General features: G+C 32.7%; 2 protein-coding genes across 2 annotated transcripts; one reads left to right on the top strand and one right to left on the bottom strand.

Moving 5' to 3' along the window:
* Window positions 1-57: 57 nt before the first annotated feature.
* LOC18053944 (protein ACTIVITY OF BC1 COMPLEX KINASE 1, chloroplastic) lies at window positions 58-5,249 on the bottom strand. The gene is made up of 14 exons (XM_006450077.2): window positions 4,685-5,249; window positions 3,874-4,080; window positions 3,629-3,718; window positions 3,373-3,519; window positions 2,845-3,009; window positions 2,515-2,655; window positions 2,206-2,385; window positions 1,845-2,040; window positions 1,608-1,735; window positions 1,357-1,428; window positions 1,014-1,126; window positions 776-923; window positions 623-692; window positions 58-537 (listed from the first exon to the last, which is right to left on the bottom strand). Exons 1-14 carry the CDS (start codon window positions 4,988-4,990, stop codon window positions 473-475), a joined length of 2,028 nt encoding a protein of 675 aa, XP_006450140.1. The 5' UTR covers window positions 4,991-5,249; the 3' UTR covers window positions 58-472.
* Window positions 5,250-7,876: 2,627 nt separating this feature from the next.
* LOC18053943 (replication protein A 32 kDa subunit A) lies at window positions 7,877-11,277 on the top strand. Its single transcript, XM_006450075.2, has 10 exons — window positions 7,877-8,117; window positions 8,445-8,555; window positions 8,734-8,831; window positions 9,031-9,072; window positions 9,182-9,259; window positions 9,858-9,936; window positions 10,068-10,166; window positions 10,250-10,329; window positions 10,654-10,722; window positions 10,851-11,277. The coding sequence occupies exons 1-10, from the start codon at window positions 8,013-8,015 to the stop codon at window positions 10,930-10,932; spliced, it is 843 nt and encodes a 280-aa protein (XP_006450138.1). The 5' UTR covers window positions 7,877-8,012; the 3' UTR covers window positions 10,933-11,277.
* The last annotated feature ends 2,632 nt before the right edge of the window (window positions 11,278-13,909 follow it).

Below are 13,909 nucleotides of genomic sequence, written 5' to 3'. Positions count from 1 at the left end.
ACCGTCACACCCATAAAGATTTGAGCTACACGAAACTTTACAATTACAAGAGGAGCAAATTCATTACTGTGACATACTATGCATTTATTGAACCAATTCGATAAGTATTGTTATTATACAGCAAAAACGATGAAGCTACTGAAGTTCAGGTAGCATTCAACAGTAATACAATAACGTACTATTTAGTCTATTCCCGGAAATATTTACAGAATGTGCTAACCGGCTAATCCTCAGACTGCAGGAAGGTCTTTTCTGATTTGCTATCACCTGAAGACTGAAGTGCTTTACATATACACATCTACACAATAATAAAACAATGATTTCTATCCAGCGGTTGCATCAGAAACACATTTTTGGTTGGTCAGTTGAGCATTTGAGTGAAAAATGCTCAACGATTCTGGTCAGCATGGTATAATAATCATCCAAAACAACTAAGATCGCATTCTTATGTAGCTCTTCAAAAAAGCTTCAATCATCTGTCTGACAAAACTGAGTCACTCCAGGAAAGTGCAAGATCTCGGACGACATTCGGAAAGTCTGCAAGTTGGGGGGTTAAAAACTGAGAAACAAATATAGAACAATGTAACCTGCGACTTCAAAACTCTTATTATTGATATTTTACCTCTTACAACTTCTGTAGCTAATGAAGGCATATCAATATCACTTTCGACTAGCCTGTATACATCCACAAGCTACAAAAGACAAAGAAATTTCAGCGCATTTGTAAATAGCACATAGCAACTGGATGAAATAGATAACATTCAGGTTCGCAAACCTCTTGAATGTGAAGCTTTGAATCTTCTGTGAGCGCAAGAAGCAGCTGTCGACGAATTCCTTCATCAGTGAAAAAAAGGCGAGCTCCATCTTTAATGGTGTCAGTTAGGTCCAATTTTTTTGGAACTTGCAAGCTCTTTAAATTTTGCCTGCAAAAATGGATAGTGTGAATACACGTTCTTAAAACTCTCAAGCAGATAGAAAAGAACTAAGAAAACTGGTTCTGAAATGATACAGACATGTCCTTTACTCTCAATGCAGGATTGCTGCTCATCCTCGCTACATTCTCCTTTGCAAGAGTAATAAGGTTTTCAAGCCGTTTCCATTGGAAAACGTTGTCTTTGAAAAGAACCTACGGTAGGTAGTAGGTTATTATTGAAGAAACATAGTTTAAGTAATCAATGACAAGGCAGTTAAAAATACAGTGAATTAGTATACAAAGAAGTGTCAGAAGTTATGTAATGGTTCTTTCAACTAAATAGTAAGCATTGAACTCAAAACAAATATGTTCTCCAAATATAAACTGATTGATTCACATTCTTAAAAAACTGCAAGTTTGGGGGAATATGACCTTAAACTTACCTGTATAAGGCGTTCACGGAGAGCTGGATTAGGATCTGTAAGCAGACGCTTCGCCACATATGGATAGGCAACCTAGTTATGCACAAAAGTGCAGATAAAGATCATGCATCAAGAGAGAGCCGTTGCTTGTAATTCATGAAAAAAGCAAGTGCTTAATCACAGAGATTACCATACATAATTTGTAGTAGGCGTTAAAAAACTTAAACTGTAAGAATTTTAAAACAGAGTACCATGACAAGATGTGCATTCACCTCAAGAAATTTAAAATCTGGCTTCAACGTGAAGCAGATGCCCTCTTGTGTCAGCAAAGAACGAATAACGAGAGAAAACCTCTCTGGAATTCGGATACGATAGTTGTAAACTAACTTGTTAAATTGCCCTGCAACAGAAACAGCACAACTTTTGGTTTGGGTGCCCATGACAGAAAAAATCTTTCAAAGTAGATGCAGAAAGAAAACCAACGACACAAGTAAACAACATGTAAGCACCCGTAACACTTCGGAAATTGAAATCAGCGAGTCCTTTCCCAGATGAGTTTTGCCAGATTGCTTCCAAAGCTGGAATAATAGGAGAGACATCAGTTCCCTTAGCCAAGAAGCCAAGCCTGGTAAAATCATTTGCCATCTCAGCATAGTCCTCATTCACAGCATGGACAACAGCATCGATCAAAATCTGTTTGTTTTGCTGAAGATATAAACCAGATCAAAATGGTTTAATTTGGTAAGAGGAGTATTTTCTTGTATATTTCCGAATAAGAACACACACCTATTTCAATTATCTGCCAAAGTCGCAAATAAATCTTAATAAAATTTTAACTTCTTTTAGCATTTATCTGGGAAAACAACTTACTTGACTAAGTTCAGCAACATTCCCAAAGTCCACATAAGCAATACGTCCATCACGCATAGCAAATATATTTCCAGGATGCGGATCTCCATGAAATAACCCAAATTCTAGCAGTTGCCTCAAAGCAGCACTCACTCCTACTGTTAGAAATCCACCTACATCAATTCCAGCTCTCTTTATTGCCTGAGGTACGTTGAGAAAAAGATTTTAAAAGGTGATATCTTATGATAGTGCTTGCTTTGAAAGTGATAAATGATTCAAAGTGATAAATGATTCAAATAACACCATCCATCTAAAGTATAGATGCTTAACCTGGGGGTCAGTGCAGCGAATACCATCAATCCATTCCATCACTAAAACACGTGAACCAGAAAGCTGTTTGTAAACCCGAGGAATTTTAACAGTAGGGTCATCTTTAAAGTTCTCCAGGAAGTCTTCCATATTCCGGGCTTCCTGAAAGAGTTAAAAAAAAAGAGTAACTATAGATGATTAAAAATATAGGAGACAAAAGACAAAATGAATCTAGGCAAATATGGTGAAGCCAAGGATGTAAACATTGTTTGCCAATAGTGCTCCCCTAAAATGTGGTGAACTTATAAGCACTTTATTTATGTCAAACATAAGAGCAGCTATGAAAAGTACCAGAGTGTAATCAAGCTCTTCCAAAAGCTTTTCACCAAATTCATCAACTATGAGCTCGGCATTGCAACCAAGTTTCTGTAGACTGATTCCATTTAAGAATGAAGCAAGAGTTCTGAAAAGAAAAAGATCTCGGTAGATTATAGGCTCTATCTCAGGCCTTTGCACCTGTAAGCATATGAAACCTGTTAATTCTTTCACAAAACTTTCACAATTTGAAGCAGGCAAGAGGAATATCTCCTCACACAAGATATCTACAATACTGAAATAAAAAACTGAATTTTGCTTGGCAGAAAATATAGTATTAACTTGAGGCAAAGGTTGCAGAGGAGGAATAGTAGAACATGGCTACTGCATTCCAAGGATTTCAGACACCAATGAAGGGAGTTTTCGATAATTCTCTATCATATAATTTATGTTAATTAAGCAAAACTGGAAAACATTCGTGAGAGGGAAGGATGCATTCAAGAATGTGTTAATTGCGAACCTATGGAACACAGTAGACAGACCGGCAGATGAACATCATACAACCTTAATAGCAACGTCCTCCCCTGTTTCACGCAGGGTGGCTCGGTAAACTTGACCCAGACTTGCAGCCGCTATTGTCTGTGAAGAAATTTTGCTGAAGACAGCTTCCAGAGGTCGACCCAATTCCTCTTCTATAATGTTAAAAGCAACCTATCAAACCAGTCACTGCTTAGGCAAAAATATTCTGTTCCACTGCAATCGAAAATTGCTTAAAAGATGCTCATAGATAGCTGTTATCCATTGTCATAGTATGTTTTACCTGATTTGGAAAAGAGGGGACATCATCCTGAAGAATGCAGAGTTCATTCATATAATCTTCTCTTATAATATCAGGCCTGTTTGCAAGCACCTGCAGCACAAGCCGATCACTCATTCAATATGTAAAACCAAGGACCAGAGGGGAATGTCCTAACTAATACTCATATCCATCCCTTTGTAATGGCTCAAACATTTCAAAACATATCTGTAGTCAAAAAATGAAAATTCTGAAAGGTAAAGACAAACCTGCCCAGCTTTGATAAAGGAAGGCCCCAAATTACACAAGAGATTCCGAAGTTGGCGAGCACGATCAGGAACAACCTCTTTGTCTCTTCCAACCAAACAATCATACATCAAATTAGACCAATACAATCCCAAACTCCATACTATCTCCACTCCACGTGACATTAGAGAAATTACAGCCCCTCTGGATTCCAATACCTTGTTCCTCACCTAATTATCAACAACAACACAATCAAATTCAAGCCAAAAAAAGAAAAGCCAAGATACAAGATTGTGCTGAAAGCACTTTTAAATAGTAAAATGTTCTTTTTATGCTGTGGAGTACAGTTTGAAGGAAAGTGTTTATAATGACATGTATAGAGTGAAACATTTTGCCGTTGATTTTCCAGAAAGATATGGTGAAGTCAGTCAAGTGCTGTTGAAGAAGCTATAGATATCTGCTTTTTCAGAAAGTGGTTAACTATGAAGCAATTCTTTTTACAGAAAGCACTCCCCAACACACGCAGAATATCATATATCTGTATCCCGACACTTTAATCCTCGACAAAGAATATGTCAGCACAGGTCAAAAAATATGCAATTACAGTACAAACCACAAAAAGCTTATGTGGTGAAGAAAGCACTTGAATGAAGTGCTTTATGAGAAGCTCTTGATATGAAGCCCAGTTGTCAACAGAAAACTTGACTACGTAAGCCAAAATTTTCATAACTCGTAACGAAACTAACAGCCAAGTTTACAGAAGGCGAACATCGAATATCAAGAATACAAGATAAATAAATAAAAATAATTACAGGACACTAAATCTAATCGTACTGTTTCAGGCGTGTACTTGCGAAACGGCACGCAAACGCCGCGTTCGATGTCTAATTGCTCCATCGCTTTACTGGATTTCACTAATTCCAACGATCTCTTATCCGCTGGCGCCGTCGTTACACCGTTAACTGAAGCATCACTCGCCGAGATTGAAGTTGAGAATCTCTCGCTTCTCTGTGGCGCCGTTGATAACCGAAACGAAGATTCCTTGGAGGTGGAAAATACATTTCTGCACTTGTTCGTTTGGCGATGCTTGTTTGTAGAGAAAACGAGTGAGTTTATGCAATTCGGATTAATCAAATCCATGGTTGATAAGACGGAGCGAGCGAGTGATTTTGGTGAGAAACGAAAGTACCAAGGGCCAGGTCGTTGCAATACAGAGATGAGAAGAATATTTGAAAATGCCGTTAAATGAAGTGAAAATGAGGCAGCCACAGAAGTGTGTTTTTAACGTGACGCTAGTTCTTTTCTAGATAAATTCAAGGGAAATACGCAAATGGAACGCGATAAGTGAGGCAAGAGAAAGTGATCTGTCATCAATTTTTTGGTCTTTTTCTGGGAGCACGGAATGAACCAACCAATTTTGTGATCTCGCCGCTCGCGTGGGACGTGGCTCCGAAAGGAAAAAGTTTTCTTTTCTCAACGGATTTTAGAAATGAAATAAGTTTTATCCCAACTTTATTATTTTATTTTATTTTATTTTTTCTAAATCCTTCTTTTGTTAGATTATGTTACCATATATGCTGCAGCCTAGCACACCTGATGATTGAATTCTTCCACTCATTTCACAACTGAGATAATTCACACTGATAATATTACATTACGCAATGACAAATATGTACTGTTTTCCACTTAGCCTTTCATTGAAAACTTCTTGTAAGTATAGTTTTCATAAGATCGTTAAAATTGTTCTAGATATTTCCAAATTCATTTTTTGATTATATGAATATTATTCAATATTACAACTCATATTACATGAGAGTGTAATTAATATTTACAAATCAAATTATTACTGGAACAATAGTACATTAATATCATATGAAACATTGCTTATATTTTAACTCTACTAATAATCGAGAGATATCTACATTAATATCATATGAAACACTGCTTAAATTTTAACCCTACTAATAATCGAGGGATATCTACTTAATATTATATGAAACACTACCTAAATTTTAACCCTACTAATAATCGAGGGATGTTTACTCTGCGAAGACCAATCTCCACTCAAATTTGAAAAAGCAATTAAATCCCCATATTACTATACGGAGTGAGAGCTTGAGTTCTAACCACTTAGGCAAAGGCCGAGTGACTATTTCCAAATTCATTTTGAGTTCATAACAAATATTCTATCAATTGTTATAATCATATACCACCTAAACCATTTGGCTAGGTGGTAAAGAGTCATTCCTCTGCCATGGAGAGATGGGTGGAGGCCTTTGTAGGAATAATCTTTCTTTACAACTATTGAATAGTATGTCTGAAGTAGATTTTATTTGTATTATAGTAAAATTTCTCTATAGTTATAATATTAAGACCAAACTACTTTTATTTTATGAATATGTAGCTATAAAAATTATTATTTTAATTTAATTACGATTGGTACAAGTGATATAGAGGTAAAGTATGCACTTCATTACTAATTAATTAATGAATAAATTATAAATATGCTAGTTTCCATAAGAACGTGTACATGTTGGCAAGTGATTACATACTCACAAGTTAAAAAATGTGCCAGTGACTAAATAATAAATTATTGTCCCATGCTCTCTATATAGTATCAGTATAGAGAATTTTATAGTATTTATAAATCTTTTATTTATACTGACCAACAAAATCATGAAAGGCTGAAAAGATAGAGGAACACCAAGTTTCTGAAAGTCCGAAATATTATTATTAAAAGTCTGAATGACAAAACTAGAGTTTTGAAACTCTTTTATACTTACTCTAACTGACGAGAATTTACTAAAATATATAAACCCCAAGTTATTATTACTTAATAAAATTCTACTAATAGAAAAAAAAAAGAGAAAAAAGAGCAATAAAATTTGGTATCTAGATAAAAAAAAATTAAAAAAAAATACACTCAAATATAATATCTAAACGAAAAAAGGGATAAAAATATTGAAATCAGTAAGAAAAATAAGAAAATAACTAAACCTACAAAATAATCATTAAAGAAATAAAATTTCCACTGAAAGCACATGTTTGAATACAGCATAACAGTATTAGATTAGGTTAATTTGGTCGCAAATTTTGAGATGAAATATTATACACTAAGAGCAAACACTTGTTACTCAAATTATGATCTCGAAAAAGTACATTACTCAACCTACACAACCATCCTCCATCTTATACTTTGGCAGACATGACTTTAGAATATTGATAGACCTTAATATATTTATCATTTACAGGTACGCAACTATGCATTAATGCATTGAGAGGAGGACATTAGGATAGACCAAAGAAACAAAAAATAATAATAATTCTGTCATCACACCTAACAGCACATGAATCAAAAACTGAAAATTATTATTTTTTATTTATTTATATTATAGATGGAGAGAGATAAGAGCTCCCTCCCCAAGGATTGAGAATGAAAAGAAATTTGTGTTATAGAGGATTTAGTTTTAGATAGAGAGAAACAAGTGAAAGGCATTGATTTAATACAGCCTATAAACTTAATAAAACCAATATCTATATTTTAAACAAAGTTAGAAATTCTTTAAAATAGAATATAAGAGTAATATTTAATCTTTCAAATGATTCCATTATTATTGACGTGGTGTTGAACAATAAAAGAATAATATTAAAATCTTCAAATGATTCTATTTTAAGTGACGCGATATTCATTAATAAGAGAATGTTATAGTTAAATAATAATTTCAGTTAATAAATAAATTTATCATTTGATAAATGAATGATACATTATCATTTATTTGTACTTGAGATAATTTCTGGTAAAATTACTTGGTAAGTATTGAATTATTGTTATAATAAATTATCATTTAAGTAGAGAAAATAGTCAGTTGTAATCATATTATTTTCTCATGCTAATATTGAATTCGAACCGGTCCGACTCGGGTGGTCTGAAACATCAGTATCGCCCGGTCCAAGTCGCAAAGAACCGAAACTGATGCGGTTAAGATCCGCATCCGGATCCAGATTTGATTAGAGTAGGATCTACTTCGCACGCGGGAAATAAGCAAAGAACACTGGCGGGAAACCCTAAAATAAATCTCGTCTACGCGCAAAAGCTCTACAAGGATCAAATTTGCACTTGCAACTGTCAATTCTTTAATTTTAAGCTCCAGGGTTTTCAGAGATGTTTTCGAGTAGCCAATTCGACGCCAGCAATGCATTTTCCGGCGGCGGATTCATGCCTTCTCAGCCGCCTCAGTCCGCCGATTATCCTTCTTCTACGGCAAGAGTAAGTCATTTCCCTCAAATTTTGCGTCTATAATTTCTGTTTGTTTCGACTAAATTAGTTATCTCTGTTCGCTTAGCGTTTTGAACCTTGGAAAATTTTAATAATGAGAAAGGTAGCTAGTTAGTTAGCTTTTTCGTATCTTACTATTTATTTTAGGGTTTCTTTTTCTTTGTTTGATTGTTACTCTGATGGGCTCTGTTGATGAAATCTCATTAATTTTACTTATTTCTGGCGGTTAATAGTTATTTATCTTTAAACTTGCCAAAGCATAATCATTGTTTCTTTTGGTATGTTTTCTGATGTCAATAACTGTTTCTTTGCGCACAGAGTCGTGATTCTCAAGGGTTAGTACCAGTGACAGTGAAGATGATAAGTGAAGCTTCCCACTCTGGTGATGATAAATCGAATTTTATGATCAATGGTTTGGAGATTACTAATGTAATAATCCTCAATGCACCCCCTTAATTTCTTTTGTTTAGACAAAACAGTTACTGAATTTGTGTGTTATTTTGGAAGTGCTTGAGGAAAAGGCCTATCATCAAATCATAGATAAATTGTGGGATTGTCTTTTATGTATTTGCTTGATGTTATTGTTTTGTATATTGGGTTGCTTCAGGTTACATTGGTTGGGCTGGTGTATAACAAAGAAGAAAGAGCTTCTGATGTTAATTTCACTCTAGACGATGGAACCGGGAGAGTTGTATGTAAAAGATGGTAGTATTTTGCTCCCAATTGTGAATCTAATCAATAAACATTTATCTTGCGTAGTTGGAAAATTTTAAATTGCTGCATTTCCTCTTGGAGTTTAAGTAAATACATAGATCAGACAATGCCAATATATTGGCCTTAATCAATTTATACTCTTCAAATCATGTGTGTTTAATTTTAATGCACTTTTTAATGCATTGGATAGGGCAAGTGAGGTTTTTGACACCAGGGAAATGGAGGCCATACAGTGAGCTCTAAATTCTTCATGTTACAAGCCTTTATTATTATTTTTATCTTCTGCAATGATATGCTTTAACATCCAAATTTCATCTTTATTTTCTCTATCTTGGAAATAGAGATGGAATGTACGTACGTCTCATTGGGAACTTGAAAAGCTTTCAAGGGAAAAAACAGATTGTTGCCTTCTCTGTGAGGTATGAATATAAAAATATTTGGCTTTCTGCATGTGGTGGTTGAGGAATTGTTTAATCAACCTATCATTTATGTGTTTGGATTTTCTTTTATTTGTTTGCTTTTAAATGTTTTCAATGTTCTTTGTGTTTCAGCTTCTTTATGACCTCTCGTACACTCAAGTCATCTGATAAATTGCCTCAATCATTTGGCAGTAATACTTCTGTGAAATTTAATGTCATTTGATGCTGGGAGGTGTTTTTAACTTTCCTGGAAATTGGAACTTGAAGTTTCTCATTGATTTATTTTTAAATATGGAAACCTCATTTTTGCAAAGAATATATCCCTGACAATTTTTGTAATAGATATGATAATTTTAAATTACAAAAGAAACTAAAGAAATGTTGTAAGATTCCTAGAACAAAGAGAAATCATTTCTGGGCGACTGTACTTTTAGCTGCCGTGATGGATCCCCTTTTTTCTGAATCACTCTTTTGCTCATGCAAGCTAGATGATATTTTATGTAATTGATGGATCACTCTATACAAAGGCAAAATGATTTAGTAGTTAGCATGTAAAATCTGATAACCTTTGACATCTTGGTTTTTCCTGTTTTTTCAGGCCAGTGACAAACTTTGATGAGGTTACTTGCCACTATATTGAATGCATATACTTTCACTTGCAAAATTCCAAGTCACAGGTATTTGTGAGTGGAACTGAGAAAAAATTCTCCTCAAAGCGATATTTGCATTCTATCCTTAGGATGAATATATATGATGCCTCTGCATTTTGTTTTGAATTGATTGTGTATTACTCTAAATCTAATTGAAGGTACAAGGTTTTCCTTCATCTCAGCCTCAGATGGTCGATTCATCACTGAACACTTCTGCCCGAACCGGTTTAAGTGGATATCAGACAGCCCCAACTAATGTGTGTTAAACAATCACAGAAAGTTTCCGTTTCATTGTCATTTACATCTATATATTTTGTAAAGTTCTAATTTTTTTGTGCAGCTCTCTTCACAATTTGGCGTTGACGGACTGAAGGATTGTGACCAAATGATCCTTGACTATCTGCAGCAACCATCCAGCAGGTCAGTCATATGCCAAAATTCTACCATGTGCCTTTAGCTAGTGTTGCTGTGTTGTGTCTAGGTTTGTTTCTTATTCATTCTAATTGCACCCCGTTTTTAGTTATTCCCTTTTTGTTGTCGCTAGGCTTGCACTGTTATTACTCTAACATCTAGTTTTTAGCTGCCTGGTCTAGTGATTTGATCAATGACTCGTCATCTTTTTTTTTCCTTCCAAATTACACTCAGTATATATTTCTCTTAATGCCACTTCATAGAGCTTTCTTATCTCAAAAAGAGGAAAGAAAGGTCACTTTACTGAGTTCAGGAATTGGTTCTTCTTTGCAGTGAACGGGAAAGGGGAGTACACGTAAATGAACTTTCTGAGCAGCTGAAAATACCCCAAAAGAAGATCATGTAATCTCTCTCTCTCTCTCTCTCTCTCTCTCTACGTATCTATCTGATTATCTATCATGTAGATACATAGAGAGTTATGTACGGAAGTGAGTTATGTACTAATTTCTTCTATCTACTTTGTACATCAGGGATTCAATTGCATCTCTTGAAAATGAAGGCTTGATCTACTCCACTATTGATGAGTTTCACTACAAGTTCGCCAGAGGTTGACTCAAGTTTCTTGCTGGTGGATGACGTGCTGTTTCCTGTTATTGCCATTGATTTCAGTTTTAAAGTATACTGTATATATTTGTTTGGATTGTTGAGATTATTGTCTCAATGTAAGGGATTGAACTTCTAGTTTGATTGAAACTTACATTTGGTATTAGGTAGTTTATGTACTGAAAGTAGTAACAAATGTATGTCCCGGTTGATTATTAAACTGTGACTGGTGCCCTATGTTTGGTAGTTTCTTTTCAAAGAACAAACAGCTAGCCCGGCATGTAGATTGCTGGCGATGTATTCATGGAAGAATGTCAACCATAGAGATTATATTTAGAGTGCTTTTGAGATTAAGGTTGGATACTCAAACATTTGGTAAATACTAACTGTTGAAATTTGAAAGTTATATTAATATGATTATTCAATTGTATGACAGAAAATTTATTATATATTTTATAATTTTGTTAAAATTATTATTTAAAACTTATATTTATTATATATTATTAATTTTTATTTTATATTTGTAGTTTTTTTTTTCCACTGCAGTTGCAGTTTAAAAATTACAAAACTTCAATCACCAATAAGACTTTAGAGGTTCAAGATTTTGTGTTAAACGTTACTTTTAGAGGACAAATATTAATATTATGAGACGGGTGGTAAATATTCATGCTATTACTCAAGATTAATTGAAAAATAGCTTTTTGACCCTTAAAAGGAAAACATACAACACCAAGGACTGGTTTGACATTGTTTTTAAGTGGTACAAAAGTGATTTTTAAAAAATTAAAAGTTATTTTAGTGATCAATTTTTTTTAAAAAATTATTTTTAGCAAAATTATTTCATTTTACAGTAGATTTGAGAAAAGGGAATGAGTTGTTTTTTTAAAATTTAATTTTGAGAATCACTTTTATTTTTAATACAACTTCACAATGTATTTTCATATGTATTACAAAAATTGATAATTATCTTTATTAACTAAGAAATAAAACCGGTAACTTTAAACTTTAAAGAGATTATTATTATTATTATTATTATTATTATTATTATTATTATTACTACTACTACTAACTACATAGAGATAACAAAATAAAAATAAAAATAAAAATATAAAATATTTATTTTAGTTATTAATTATTATATGTGCACAATAAAAATATTATATATATATATATATGTTTATAAATATTTAAATAAATTCTACTTAAAGTTATGTTCCACTCAATAATTTATATTCCTACAATAAATTAATAATAGGATTTGCTAAATATATACGATTGTTTTTAAAATTCATAGAATTTTTTAAAATGAATTTTATTAAATGTTTAACTAATTTTTCTAATAATTGATTATTTTTATAATAAAACGAACAACAATTATTATAAAATATTATAATATTACCAAATTGACCCTTAAATTAGTGATACTAATATAAGTAGAGAATATCAATATTTTGGATCATTTTTTTTTAAATTAGACTAATAATTGATACTACCCTCTGGACTAAAGGGAAATTTACCCATTGTATCAAATTCAAATAGATGTTCGACGAGTCGATCAGTTCTATTATTCCCATTTGATTTAAAATTCTATTAAATGAAATATTTAACTACGTTATTTATTTGCATATCAAATTTGAATCTATTCGTACGATGTAGAGAATAGATTGTAAGATTTAACTCAGTATAAGCCACGTGGGTTCTCGAAGGTCTGGGCTTGTTCGTTTTAAAACAAGGAATTGGCGCGTATCCCGTCTTATTTAGGCAGTCTACTTACAGTCGTGTAGACAAACGTAAACTCTCAAGTCTCAATTGACATTATCAAAGACGAGGTGCTGTAATCGTCACGACTGCTATGTGAAAAGAGAAAAGAAGGCTGTGGTTATTATTATTTTCAATAAAAGTTAATAATATATGGTACATATAATTTTTTTTAAATGATAATTTTGGCATAAATTGTAAAGATATCATAGAATTTTCATCATACAAGTGTAAAATAAAATCAATTTAACTTCCAAATAATAACTGTAAGTGTTTACCAATTTATTTAAGTATTGTACCTTTTTAAGTTGTAAAACCACAATACCAAACACGGCCTAAAGTGTACATTAAAACGATGTCAAAATAATCTTCCTTTCGCATCATCATTTCTACTAATTTTGTACTTGGTTTAAGGTGCGTAAATATTAAGATGAAAAAATGGTGTTTATTTGCAATCCTAAAAATTTAGTTGAATGATTTTTAAGTAGTTTTATTTGACTGGTTACATGAGTTTGAATGTTGGGAGAATAAATTATTAAAAAAGTTGTTTTACACTATTTCCCACTATTATCTCCAAATAATTAAAAAAAAAAAACCACTTATATGTGTAATGTCCATATTGCAAATGTCGGCGAGAGGCCTTTTCTCTTGTAACAAAAGAATACTTCCATCTTCACATTAGATCAAGATCAAGAATTCGAAAATGATATTCATTATTATTTTTGTTTGGATGTATGCATTATTGTTTTGTTTCTATCAATAATCAATTAGTGGATTTTTTTAAAAAGACAAGTCAGATGTAAGATGAATAGAGAATCTAAATTCGATGAAACAACATAGTCTTCTTTTTATCAAAACACCAATAACTCATAAAAGAATCTATTATTGAAAATGATTATATAGAGAGGAAAAAAGAATATTTCCATCTTCACTTTAAATCAAGATTTAAGAATTCAAAAATGATATTCATTATTATTTTTGTTTTAGATGTATGCATTATTATTCTTATTTTACCAAGAATCAATAGTAGATTTTAAAAAGACAAATCAGATGTAAGATAAATAAATAATCTAAATTTAATAAAGTAACGCAGTCTTATTTGAATTTGATGGCCTCCCTTAATTTATCATGGCTCTTATGTGCTAAACATGAGAATTTGGATTTGCTAAAAGCTATTATGCGCATGTGGAATAATCATAGTACGAAAAACTTTCGACTCATAAGAATC

Source organism: Citrus clementina, unplaced genomic scaffold (assembly GCF_000493195.1).
Source record: "Citrus clementina cultivar Clemenules unplaced genomic scaffold, Citrus_clementina_v1.0 scaffold_1, whole genome shotgun sequence".
NCBI classification, from domain to species: Eukaryota; Viridiplantae; Streptophyta; class Magnoliopsida; order Sapindales; family Rutaceae; genus Citrus; species Citrus x clementina.
The sequence above is the reverse complement of the archived record's forward strand: the minus strand, read 5'-3'. Positions and strand labels throughout refer to the sequence as shown.

Coding starts and splice junctions, on each gene's coding strand:
- LOC18053943 (XM_006450075.2), top strand. CDS start 8,013: ATGTTTTCGAGTAGCCAATTCGACGCCAGCAATGCATTTTCCGGCGGC. Junction 9,260..9,857: donor ATTGTTGCCTTCTCTGTGAG/GTATGAATATAA, acceptor CTGTTTTTTCAG/GCCAGTGACAAACTTTGATG. Junction 10,167..10,249: donor ATCAGACAGCCCCAACTAAT/GTGTGTTAAACA, acceptor TTTTTTGTGCAG/CTCTCTTCACAATTTGGCGT.
- LOC18053944 (XM_006450077.2), bottom strand. CDS start 4,990: ATGGATTTGATTAATCCGAATTGCATAAACTCACTCGTTTTCTCTACA. Junction 3,520..3,628: donor TCCCCTCTTTTCCAAATCAG/GTAAAACATACT, acceptor CTGGTTTGATAG/GTTGCTTTTAACATTATAGA. Junction 924..1,013: donor GCATTGAGAGTAAAGGACAT/GTCTGTATCATT, acceptor CCATTTTTGCAG/GCAAAATTTAAAGAGCTTGC.